General features: G+C 33.1%; 2 protein-coding genes, 1 long non-coding RNA gene and 1 pseudogene across 6 annotated transcripts; all 4 read right to left on the reverse strand.

The window, feature by feature from the left end:
• Window positions 1-911: 911 nt before the first annotated feature.
• Window positions 912-2,701, reverse strand: LOC110226059. Of its 2 annotated transcripts, XR_002330193.1 has the most exons (5): window positions 2,150-2,700; window positions 2,025-2,052; window positions 1,612-1,742; window positions 1,423-1,486; window positions 912-1,196 (listed from the first exon to the last, which is right to left on the reverse strand). It is a non-coding gene; the product is annotated as an uncharacterized LOC110226059 (long non-coding RNA). The 2 variants fall into 2 exon arrangements; XR_002330192.1 differs by having other exon boundaries at window positions 1,423-1,742; window positions 2,150-2,701.
• Window positions 2,702-3,098: 397 nt separating this feature from the next.
• On the reverse strand, window positions 3,099-4,980 carry LOC110226061 (annotated as a pseudogene).
• Window positions 4,981-7,618: 2,638 nt separating this feature from the next.
• LOC9298800 (secretory carrier-associated membrane protein 4) lies at window positions 7,619-10,084 on the reverse strand. Of its 3 annotated transcripts, none has more exons than XM_021016587.1 (12): window positions 9,886-10,084; window positions 9,705-9,770; window positions 9,578-9,634; window positions 9,454-9,487; window positions 9,242-9,355; window positions 9,072-9,134; window positions 8,875-8,968; window positions 8,751-8,796; window positions 8,581-8,648; window positions 8,173-8,221; window positions 7,991-8,056; window positions 7,619-7,874 (listed from the first exon to the last, which is right to left on the reverse strand). In XM_021016587.1, exons 1-12 carry the CDS (start codon window positions 9,979-9,981, stop codon window positions 7,842-7,844), a joined length of 786 nt encoding a protein of 261 aa, XP_020872246.1. In that variant the 5' UTR covers window positions 9,982-10,084; the 3' UTR covers window positions 7,619-7,841. The 3 variants fall into 3 exon arrangements, 2 of the variants coding, with proteins under 2 accessions (XP_020872246.1, XP_002862723.1); XM_002862677.2 differs by having other exon boundaries at window positions 9,699-9,770; XR_002330185.1 differs by lacking the exon at window positions 7,619-7,874 and having other exon boundaries at window positions 8,019-8,056; window positions 8,173-8,304; window positions 9,699-9,770.
• A 2,079-nt stretch (window positions 10,085-12,163) lies between these two features.
• LOC110226055 (serpin-Z3-like) lies at window positions 12,164-12,607 on the reverse strand. Its single transcript, XM_021016606.1, has one exon. It carries the CDS (start codon window positions 12,575-12,577, stop codon window positions 12,164-12,166), a length of 414 nt encoding a protein of 137 aa, XP_020872265.1. The 5' UTR covers window positions 12,578-12,607.
• Between the last annotated feature and the right edge of the window lie 16 nt (window positions 12,608-12,623).

A 12,623-nucleotide genomic window follows, 5' to 3' on the forward strand; every position in this document is an offset into this window, starting at 1 on the left:
GTGTATATTAATCGCGTCAACAATAAGAAAGGACGGCTCAGATCAAAGTCGGCGCGATCTAACGGTGCAGGATTTGTCCCACAATGTGGGAGGTGAGTTCTCATTGGCTAGTAATGAAAAAATCATAAAATTATCATATAAAATTTTTTATTAATGAAAAAAGTATAAATTATTTCTTTAAAAATACAATATATGTATTTCAATTTTTAGAATATTTTTTCTTATAAGTATAAAATTTTAAAATTAAGAACAATTAATATAGGTTAGTATTCCAACTATCTAACTTATATGTTCATATACACTAAGGCATAGTTTAGGGTTTAGGGTTTAAACTTTGGAATTTAGATTTTTTTACTCAAGTATTTATGTTTTATAGTTAAAACTTTAATTTAGAGTTTTAAAGATTTAATTTAATTAGGATTTTAACTTTAATTTAGAGTTTAAGGTTTAGGGTTTAGGGTTTAGGGTTAAGGGTTAGGATTTAGGGTTCACATTTCACAAAAAAAACATTAAAAACTTTTCACTTCAATTTTATTTACAAATTATGAACATATGAGATATTAGAGTATAATTGAAAAATAGTGAAATGTGTTTCAAGATTGAACCCTATACCCTAAATGGTTTAGGGTTTATGTATTACTTGTATAAATATATTTTAATTTTGTGTTCTGCATCATTATATATATATTAGTTTTTTTTTAATTTTGTGTTCCATGGTTTTATTTGTGTTTTAAAATAATTTGATAGTATATTATTAAGAAACTATCAAACGTTACAGAATAGTTATGAATTAAAATTTCTTTTATTTGTAGTTTTTAATTATATTTTGTGTGTTATTAATTAATATTTCTAAGATTGTTGTTTGAAGATTTTTGGAAATATTATATGGATATAGATGATAAGAGTACATATGTGACAGAGATTTATACAATAAAATTAAAACCATAAAAATACATTATTGAAACATAAACTCGTCTTCTGACATAGAATTAAGTTTATATGTGGTTGAGTTAAAAAGTTGCAGATCGAGTTAATAGCCTAAAAACTCTAAGACGAACAAGATTTTTTCTCGTTTGATTCACTTTGTCATGAACCTCCATCTCTTGCTCAAAGACGTAATCTAACTCGAGTTCTTGAAACCATCTAATGCAAAGCCTAAGCCTTTTTACATATTCGATCATATTCTCACATCTCTCCTGCAAAGAAAAACAAAAACCAACATCCAAAGGTAAACAGTTCATATCCGAAGGAAGTACTCATTGAATCAAGAATCTAAAGCTTCACAATCTTGAGTAAAGCCACAAGTTCTTCTTTCTTTTTTTTTTATTTTTTTTATTTTTTGTAATTTCCATGAGACAATACAAACTTTGATGCAAGTATCATCAAGTTCAATCTGAAATCAAGGAAAAGAAGAAGAATCACCAAGATTGTTGAATGTATTGAGCCTTGAGTCTGTGATGCAATGAGAATTGTTGAATGTATCACCCTGTTTCACAATGAGAAACCAAAATCAGAGATTCAATGCGATCAGTTCTTACAATATTTGCCTGCATTTATAACCAAATAACATCAGCTCTCTCAAACAATATTTAGACACGAGGTTAGAGATACCTTTAAGGACACTAGCTCTCTCAAACACATGCCTTGTCCATATCACAACAATACAACCATATCTCCACCACCGAGTATACAATTTGTGATAAAGAGTTCAAAGGATCAAACACTCAAATAACAATGACAGCCTACTCACATCAACACACACGAGAAAGAAAGTAAACAAACAAAGACTAAGAAAATAATAGCTTACAAAATAAACAAGTGGTGATCTTGATGATGTGAAGACTATCTACAAAAGAATTAGAAACTTTTAAAATCGAAATCCCACATATCTATTAGTTCTTCTAATTACAAAATTCAGCTGCAAGAACACTCAAATATATATATCAATTAGGAACCAATTATACTGAATAGATCGACTATTTACCAAAACCTTAAAATCAAAATCCGAAATTGAACTCGAATACCTTTAACTGAAGTCTCACCGAGCTCTTACTGCAAAAAAGAGAAATAATCGATGGATTAATACCCAATATGGAAATTAAAACCTTAAATCTGTGAAAAAATAACCAAAACCCAAGCACTATCTCACCTTCAGTGTCAAATTCGACCTCACCAATTCGATTTACCGCTTTAGATGACGATTGAGAGGGAACGAAACGGAGATAGATTGAGATCGAGAATGAAAGTAAGAGGAACATGACTGTAATTGAGAGATCGAGACAGAGATGGAGTAACGAGTCTGATTGAGAAATCGGGACAGAGATGGAGGATCGAGAGTTGATATCGGGATAGAGATGGAGGATCAAGAGTTGCCAAAAGAAAAATTGAAATGAGACAGAGGTGTCGAATGGGAAAGAGATAGAGACGTGAACCCTAATTTTTTACCACATACCTTTGAGATATCCCAAAAAAATTTTAGTTGGGCGGGCATCAATTTATTTTATTTTATTTTCGCGGTTAACATACCATAGCATTCCAAATTTTGTATAGAGAGATGGATAGCCAAATTCTTAAGCGGGAACCACATCACTTTTGCCGCTCAATATATTATAGCGTTTTATATTTCACAAACGCTATGAAAGAAAGAGACAATAATCAAACATAGCATAACCATCTAAACCGCTATCTTCAACTGCTATCAATACTTGCTTTTCATGTAGTGTGTGTCTTGTAAGAAAAGTATCTTGTGATCCAATTCAGGGGCGGACCCACTTACAAGAAAGGTGGGTCACCTGACCTGGGTAAATTAATCAAATAAATTTTAGTGTTTATAAGCAACAAAAGTTCCAACAGCATAGTTGGTATTTTCCAAGTTGTTGACACACCTAAACCTGGGTTCAAGCATCCCAAATGACATATTTAGTCTTTTTTTTTTTCCATTTCAACTTAAATGCATATCTTTTTGTCTTATATACTTTTAAAAATTAAAAAATAACAGCAGTTTATATACTCTTTTTTTGTTTGCTTATGAAATAATTTTTTTTTTAAGTATTGACCCGGGTAAAATTTATTTCTGGGTCCGCCACTGATCTAATTAAATACAATGTAATCTTTTAAAGTAAAATGTGTTCTTGTTTTCTCTAAACAAGTGAACACAAACGTAAAAGAAAGAGTGTAAGATAGAGAGAATGTGTGAATTGCAACAAGATTCAATATTTTTCTTCCTACGTTCTTAATATAAATTGTTTGTAATACCTAGTTTCTATAGTCATCATATTAGGCCAAACAATAAAAATCATTAAAAAGAGAGAAATCTTTAAAAAAAGATAAAGTCAATTTCAACTTTTAACTCAAGTCATGCATGGAATCAAATACGTCAAGAAAGTCATAAATTTTTTTTCCAAGACATCAAATTAATGCATAGAAGGATCCATGACTTGACCAAGGAACAAAACCAGTCCGCTTCTGTACTCTTCGACGATGAAGAGAAAAGGATGATCAGCCACGAAGTCATACTTCTTTGGCGGAGGACGACAGCCAATTCTTCTAAATGCGGCAGCAGCTGCAGCTTTCGATCCCACTTCATTACCTCGATGCAAGACTTGTGGATGATCGTGGACAATGGCACCTCCAAACCCAAACCCTTGAGAGCTTTCGAGGCTTCGAAAGTAAAATTAAATTTAAACCTTGGAATCTTGAGTTCTTTGATATCCGCCGAGTGGCTAGGAAGGACCTTGTTGTCCTTCAAGAACCCAGGAGTAGAAGCTAATCTCTCCAGCATTGCAGGCAACGCATCTTTCTCATCAGGGAGATAGATTTGCATTGAGAAAATACGACTGTCTTCTTTGTAATTGCGTCCTCCTCTGTATGGTAGCGTGAGGACTTTGAAACCTTCGTAAACATTGAGTGTGTATTTGCAGGAGGCACCAGTCATGAAGGGCACACGTACTTTGGTTCCATCAAGAAGGTGAAAGTCGGAATCTTTTGTTAGAGATGGATCGAATTCCGCATCCCATCTTCCGTTGAAGAACAAGGCATTAGCAAATATGAGATCAGTCAAAGGAGATGCAGAGTTTGGTGGAAGAAGATTAGTGATGAGTCCTTTTGTCTGCTTTTCAACCCATGAATTCACCTCTTTATTCACTTCATCGGCCTTTCAAAAACAAACAAACCAAAGCTATCAACGTCTGTGTTTACTTCATAAAGCCCAACATATTAGTATAATCCCTAGTATTTAGCTAAGTTATTCACCGAATGATGTTCATATAAGTGAAACTGAAGGAAATATTTGGAGAGGTTTAAGGAAATTAGGTTATACAAACTACTATGACTTGATTTTCTCACAAAAGCCTTGTCTACGTCAGATTAAGCATGTCATTCTATGTTACATCTAACTATCTAAGCATGTTATTAATATTCGTATAATATAATACCTAGGTTTATTTGGATCAAAGAGAGTACCTTGGTGAGGAAGTCAACTTGGTTGAAAGCAGCTTTATACGAATTCAGCAAGAGATCCTTGAAAGAAGGTTCCACAGAGAGAGTCTTTTCAATCCAGACGCCATTCGCTGCCGATATCGTCGGGCCTCCACTCGCGGTGCTGTCGGCGAGGATGGTGGTGACGATCCCGGAGGAGACAGCGTTAAGCTCATCGGTTGACGAAGCCTGAAGTAAAGAGACAATCTGGTCTGCGGTAGCTCCGGGAGATCTGGCGGCGATAAAACTGAGGATGACGTTGATTAACGCCGGGGAGAAGACGAGGTTGGAGGTTTTTCCGGAGGTAGTGGCGATCACGTGCTGAGTCAACCTCAGAACAATGTCGTTTTGATTCCCAACTGATCCTTCCAGGTTCATCAGGATGTCATATTGTTCCTCTTCTGATTCTTTCAGGTCCATCTTTCTTTTTTTGGTAGTGTCCAGTTCCATCTTTCTTACGGCGAGTTAAGTTGGATTTTTTTGGATTCTCTTAGCCGATTTCTTTCTTCTTCTTTTCTTTTATGTTTTGAACAAACCTCTTAACACAATAACCCTAATTATAGAGTCATCATATATAATTATATATTCTAAACAAAACTAATAAATTTTTATTTTCATATTTTCCTAAATACGCTCACTTTTAGTTAACTTTCTTAAATCCAAAGTTGTGCTGTTTCTGATTTCTTTCTTTTATTTCCCTTTAATATATTCCAATACTTCAGTTAGATTATTCGTTTGCTAGCTCATTAATTGTTTGAGATTTAACGAAGCAAAAACTTCTCATTTTCAAATGCCACAGATGGAAACAGTGCCGTGCTTAATGGGAAGAGGAAAGGGCATTTGCCCAAAGCCACAAAAAAATTTTGAATTTTGTAGGCCACATTTTTTTTTTAGGCATGTATTTAAGTTGTATAGTGGGTATTTGTTTGAGAAGCCCATGACATTAAAATAATATCAATATGTATACGTTATGTATTAGAAAATTTCTGCACATGCTTTAGATTTTAGTTTATAAATATAACACTAATGGAAGATAATTTTAATAAAAGATAACTAAGAATAAAGAAAATTTGTTTTAGAATCATCTACATATTTAAAAGAAAAGGATAATTTGAAAGAAAAAAAAAAGGATAGAAAAATCAAGGGAGACTCACAAAAATGCCCCTTTTTTAATACCCCTTTTCAAAAATGCCCCCTTTGGATGTCCATTTTTAAAAATACCCCTTTTATGTACAAAATGACTAAATTACCCTTCTTTTAATAAAAGATATCATAAATATATAAGGAAAATATAACAAAATTAGGTCCACAAAATACAAAATATTTTTTGGCGGGAAAAGTGATCCCCCAATTTTTCCCGCCAAAACACTTGTAAAAATTTGTAAAACCTTTAAAATACCTTGTAAAATTTTCCCGTAAAATTTTTTCCCGCCAAAAAATTTTCCCGCCAAAAAATTTTTTTTGCGGGAAAAGTGATTCCGCAATTTTTTTGGCGTTAAATTTTTGGCGGGAAAATTTTTCCCGCCAAAAATTTACAAGGTATTTTAAAGGTTTTTTACAAGGTATTTATAAGGTTTTACAATGTATTTTAAAAGGTTTTACAACGTATTTACAAGGTATTTATAAGATATTATAAGATTTTACAAGCTATTTTATAAGGTTTTTACAAGTTATAAGGTTTTACAAGTTTTTTATAAGGTTTTACAAGTTATAAATACCTTATAAAACCTTAAAAGTACATTGTAAAACCTTTTAAAATACATTGTAAAACCTTACAAAACACTTGTAAATACCTTGTAAAAAACCTTTAAAATACCTTGTAAATTTTTCCCGCCAAAAATTTTCCCGCCAAAAAAATTTCGCAAAAAAAATTGCGGAATCACTTTTCCCGCAAAAAAATTTTTTTTTTGGCGGGAAAATTTTTGGAAAATTTTTACGGAAAAATTTTCAAGGTTTGCCCTCTGTTAATTTACAAGTGTTTTGGCGGAAAAATTGCGGGATCACTTTTCCCGCCAAAAAATATTTTGTATTTTGTGGACATAATTTTGTTTCAAATAAGGGTAAAATGGTCATTAAAAATTAAAAGAGGGCAAACTTAAAAATGGACTCTCAAAGGGGGCATTTTTGAAAAGGGGTATTGAAAAATGGGCATTTTTAACAATTTCTCAAAAATCAATCATCTACATGTTTTCAATCAACCACTTAAAAATAAAAAGATTAAAAACAAAATTAGTTGAGTTTAGTGAATGATTTTTTAGGAAAAAAAGGATAGAAAAATAGTGGTTTAGAAAAAAATTTATCTTTCATCTTATTACTACTGTGTATGCTTTGAAACAATATTTTCGTTATTTTGATTTTTTTTTAGTAATAAAGGCCACATTTTTTATTCGCCCTAAGCTACAATTAGCCTTAGCACGGCACTGGATGGAAATGAGAGCCACAAATGGAAATGAGATATGTGTCAACCGGTCATTTGATCAGGATCATTGGAAAAGCTGTCCATGGAAACGAACGGAAGTCACAACCGCTGCAACTCATGTGATCGAAGTAGCAACAGAGTTTAAACCGGTGGATCACCCGATGGATCCCTTAGACAACGATCAACCGATCCAATGTCCACTCCCCCAGCCATCCATTCTGAATGTATTCTTGAAAAGATCCAAGAAAATAAAAAACATGGTTTCTCACTTTCTCTATAATGAAATATTAGGAGAAAACAAGATCGACTCTCTGAGAGATAATGGTCTAAAAATATAGAAATCATGACGATCAAGAAGGATCTAGAAAATCATGATATTTACCAATATCTTAGTTTAAGAATATTAATCAATATCTTAGTTTAAGAATATTTACATTTATATGTAAAAGTATTATTTACATTTATCTTTATCTTAAATTCTTAATTTAGGAATTATCTTTATATATATGGATGGATATTGCAACATTAATCTCATGAGAGTATATTTTAATTTTTAACATTTTTGTGTTCTTTAGACGGATGGATGAGACAGTTACCACAGTACCTTGCCTCACACCACACAAGTTTCCTTCAATTTATAGTTCCGTTTCCTTCATCATTACATTTGGTGTACAAAAGTTATGAGCAGAGCCTTGGTTTAAAGGCTTGAAGCCAAAGCAGAACTAGACGATGATTCAAGAGGGTTTTGCAACTACTCTGTGTGTGTTTGTTACAATTAAACATAAGGATCGGATAAAAGGAACACACAACACAACAGAATTTTATCGCAGACAATGACACAATGGTAATTACTAATTACATTAGTACTAAGATGGTATAATCAAACCTTCTAAGAGAACGGTATTTTGGGGGTACTTTATTGCTCTAGTATTTGCATTCTATCCTTTTACCTGTTTACTCTGTAGTAGAGGTATGTTTTCTGCAAAAATCCCAACAGTGGTGGAAACACATTATAGGCATGAACTTGGGTATATGTTGGCTAGGTAACAGTTAGCAGATATATAGAAGAAAACGGGTAGACTAGTATCAATTTACCTGGAGAACCCACAGACTCAGAAGCAACTCCATGCAGAAGAGACCAAAGCCGACAAAGTAGAATATCTGCAGTAAGATACTAAGTTAGCTAGGTAGCAGCCAGGTGTTATGGTTAATAGGAACTAAATTAGTAACTAACAACTGATCCGTAATAAATATAGAAAAGAGGTCATGGTTTGTACCCCAGCTAATAAACTGGCAGAGATTACATCTATTGCTGCCAGTACACCCCTGTAGATTTGAAGGCATTGAAAAATCACTTGTTGCAACACACGCAGTTAAGTATATACAGAGACACATAATCTTGGACGAGGCTGCATGCATGACCCGAAGAGTTTAGTTTGACGGTTGGTGAAGTTTTCTATGTCGTAAATGAAATGATGTTTCCACATGATGGTTAGTCGAAACACAGAGTTAAGATTCTTAGCTTTCTAGTTCTTATTCTACTCATAATTTGTTATTTCTAGCAGAACAACTTACAACTTGCCAAGTGATCACCTTAAACCCTTGTCTAACTAACCATACATGATGCATTGCAAAGCTTAAGAACGAGATTAATTAACTAAAACAGCAATGATTTGACTACTTACGTTAATGATTGTCCATGGAAAATGATAGGAGGTGCAATGGCGGCAAATATGCAGAAGCCAATGTGAATCTGTCAAGAACCACGTTCAGTAATACAGGAAATAGAAAGTATACATGCGTAGAGTGAAGATAAACTGTGAATCTAAAGATGACAGGTTTTTTAACAACTCACCAGGTAAAAGAAAAAGAACCAACCGAACTTCAAAGCACTGTCAGTCCTGCAAGGTGATAAGACAGTTATAGGCACAGTACCAATATGACCTAGTCTATGGATAGTCAGATAATCGGAGCATTACCTCATTGCTAGGTAGAGAGGCTTGTACCATAAGACATATGAAACTGGACATCCAAGTGACGCATAGATTGTGGCAAGAAAAAAGATTTTAACACCTATCATTCATATATAAACTAGCATTAGCTCAACCAAATCCACTCAAAACTTCATAACATAGTTTTCTTCAAATGGTGAATTTGTTATAATATAAAAGCTCACCTCCGCCTTCAATCCAGCAGACTATTACTGCGATGACATTGAATATGAGACAGAAAACTAGACCTGAAAATTCAAATTCAAACAGTAACAAGTTCATCAGTTCACTGCAGATGACTTTATAGTTTATACAGTTTATAAATAGAATGGCAGATGAAATCAATAAAACCTACCTAACCAACTAGCAAAAGCCAGGTACTGCAGTTTTTGTGCATGAAGTGGTATCTCGTTGTGGTGTATAATTGGGAAAAAGGACGGCCAATTTTTATCGTTTATCTGCACACCAGCTGTGACACAATTTGATGTGTTTCGTTAGTAACAAACAAACCAGCACAAGATTCAAACAATGTTTATTTTGCAAAAATAATGTGTCATGTTGGCTTACACTTAGCAATAGCATCTTCTCTTCGTTTAACATCCTGGGTGAATCAGAGATAAAGAGTTACATGAAAATAATCCAACCAGCAACAAGCCAAGAAACTGAGTGAAAAGGTAGAGAAGACAATAACCATTTCTCTGTTCCTAAGTTGTGCTTCCCAATCAGAAAGCTCTATCTGTTTAGAGTCCTGCACCAATCACACACAAAATCTCAGAGAAATTGCATGAGTGTTACAATAATAATGTTCTTACATTCACCCTATCCAATGGAATATGGACGGTAGAATAAAGGTTACTGCCAAATCCAACGCCACCAGCTCCTTTCTGCAATAAAAGATATATTAAAAGACCACAGACACTTAGACTGCAATAAATTTCAATGAATCTGAAAGGAAAGTGAGCCACAAATAGAAAGCCGCATGTTAAAAGCATAATTTACCAACAAGGGATTGACTTCTTCTTCCTCGTTGAAGGGATTGACAATTTCTTCTTCTTCTTCCTCGTTGAAGGGATTGGGATCGTGGTGGCGACTCATTGTTCACTTTTCAGATCTTAATAGTTTTTCACAACATCGGCCGAGGGATCCGGGGAGAGTTAAGAAATAAAGAGAGAGAGAGAGAAATGAAACAAATGACGACGACGACTTTACTCTCTTATTTGGTTCATGTATAACGAAGATATCTTTTTAGGTATATAAAGTATGGTTTCTAAATGTGGTAACTCATAGGATCGTGTCACGTGTCAAATTTATCGATCTCGGATTTTGACACGTGTTAAACAAAAAATTTCTTTTATTTATTTTTAAAAAATATAAAAAAAAAACTATACGCACATGTCAAATTTATCAACGTGTAAAACCAAAAAATATACTCCCTCCGTTTTCGAATAGTTGTCGTTTTAGAGCATTTTTTTGTTTTAAATTAGTTGTCGTTTTAAGGTAATAATGTAACTTATGCCAATAACTACCCAAATTACCCTCATTTAATTAAACACAAATTATTTGTAAATAATTACTTGTCATTTTTATGAAGTTAATATAGTCATTGCATACATTTTCTTAATTTGTCTAAATACAGTTAAAACGACAACTTTTAAAAAACAGAGGGAGTATATATTTAGAAAAACATTTATAAGGAAATTATACGTATATATATCTTATACAAAACAATTCTAAAAATCTAAAGAAGATAAATATAAAGAAACTAGATGTATCTTATGAAATAAAAATAGAAATTTAAGAAAAAAATTATAAGACAACTATACATATATATCTTATAAAAACAATTTTTAAAAAGTAAAGAAGATAAATATAAGAAAACTATATGTATCTTATTAAATAAAAATAGACATTAAAAAAATATTTACTAATTCTAATTTAAATCTACTAATTCTAAAAGAAAAATATTACTTTTTCCTTAAAATTAAAAATGATTTATGAAATTATACAATCTTTTATGTTTACTAGACATAATTTTATGCTTTTATGACATACAATAGAATTGTTGTCGAAGAAGGTCGACCCGATGTCGGAGGAGATAAAGAATGTGGAGAAATAAGTGCAGTTGGGGTAAGAGGGGAAGATGCGGTAACGGTGGTGTTGGTGTTGATGACGGTGGTTCAAGCTTAGAGGTGTGGCGGTAAATGTTGATGAAGGTGGTGGGTCGGAATTAGCGAGATTTAGTATTGATGGTGATGATGATTGTGATAGTTGTGAGATTCAGTTGTGGTGGTGGCCTGGTGGGTCAGAGTAGTGAGACTCGGTGGTGATGCTCGACGAATGAGAGAAATAGTGATATGGAAAAAGAAAGAAAAAAATATGGTTGTGAAGAAATCCAATGAGAGGGAGAGAAAGAAAAAAAGAAAGAGGGGATCGAGCAAAAATAAGAGAAATCTAATGAGAAAAAAAGAGAGATTTGAGACTTCTCGCCGGCGAGATGAAAGAAAAAAAAAGACAACAAAGAACTCATGAGTAATATGGGCCAAAAATTGACAAAAACTATATAGCAAATAGACATTGTTTAGTTAATATTATTTTCTTAATTCTTTTTTAGTCTTAGGGTTATTTAGTGCATATTCTCTAATTCCTTTTGAATTTGTCTTTTTGTTTTGAAGATTTCTCATATTATCAAGTAAAGTTACATGATGTGAATATAAATTATCTCATATTGTCACAATTTTGTTTCCATCTTGCCCACATTGAAATTAGAAAGTGTTATACACTCTTTCTATAGATGTATATAATTTATTAAAATTCAATAATACACATATGAACATTTATAAAATATCATACTGTAACATTTAATAAACAAACCTACAAATAATATTTTATATTGCACATTATGCATAATTAATCTATATTTAAAAAATAATTAAAATACTATATTTTCTAAACTTAAAACATATTTTTATATAATTTTAGTTAAACTTACAAAAATAAAAATTAAAAATGACAATTTCGACCGGTAACCCGTGTCATATCTAGTATTGACCAAATCAACATATTCTATATATGAAGTCAAATTCAACAAAACCATAACTCGAGGTCAACGACTATAATAAAGGGTTTAAGAAGATAGATATTAAGGAAAATAAAAACAGAAACTCTTAAAAGAACAAAAAAAAGCTCGAGGACTAAGTCAAGTTATTTATTAGTTTCAACTTTCAAGTGGTCCATGGAACAATACTTGAAGAATGCATATGACTTTGACCATAAAAAATTAATGCAGAGAAGGATCAGTAACTTGACCAAGGAACAGATGCAGTCCGCTTGTGTGTTCTTTGACGAGGAAGAGAAAAGGATGATCAGCCACGAAGTCATACTTCTTTGGTGGAGGACGACCACAGCCAATACTCATTACAGCAGCTGCAGCTGCAGCTTTCGATCCCACTTCATCGACCTCGATGCAAGACTTGTGGATGATCGTGGACAATGGCACCTCCAAACCAAAACCCTTGAGAGCTTCCGAGGCTTCGAAATGAAAATCAAATTTAAACCTTGGAATCTTGAGTTCTCCTATAACCGCCCGGTGGCTAGGAATGTCCTCTTCGTCATTCAAGATTCCACGAGTGGTAGCTAGTCTCTCCAGCATTGCAGGCAACCCATCTTTTTCATCAGGGAGATAGATTTGCATTGCGAAACTACGGCCGTCTTCTTCGTAATCCCGCCCTTCTCTGTAC

The sequence above is a fragment of the Arabidopsis lyrata genome (assembly GCF_000004255.2).
Source record: "Arabidopsis lyrata subsp. lyrata unplaced genomic scaffold ARALYscaffold_212, whole genome shotgun sequence".
NCBI classification, from domain to species: Eukaryota; Viridiplantae; Streptophyta; class Magnoliopsida; order Brassicales; family Brassicaceae; genus Arabidopsis; species Arabidopsis lyrata.

Coding starts and splice junctions, on each gene's coding strand:
- LOC110226055 (XM_021016606.1), bottom strand. CDS start 12,577: ATGCAAATCTATCTCCCTGATGAAAAAGATGGGTTGCCTGCAATGCTG.
- LOC9298800 (XM_002862677.2), bottom strand. CDS start 9,981: ATGAGTCGCCACCACGATCCCAATCCCTTCAACGAGGAAGAAGAAGAA. Junction 9,771..9,885: donor AAGAAGTCAATCCCTTGTTG/GTAAATTATGCT, acceptor CTTTTATTGCAG/AAAGGAGCTGGTGGCGTTGG. Junction 9,488..9,577: donor AACTTAGGAACAGAGAAATG/GTTATTGTCTTC, acceptor TGATTCACCCAG/GATGTTAAACGAAGAGAAGA.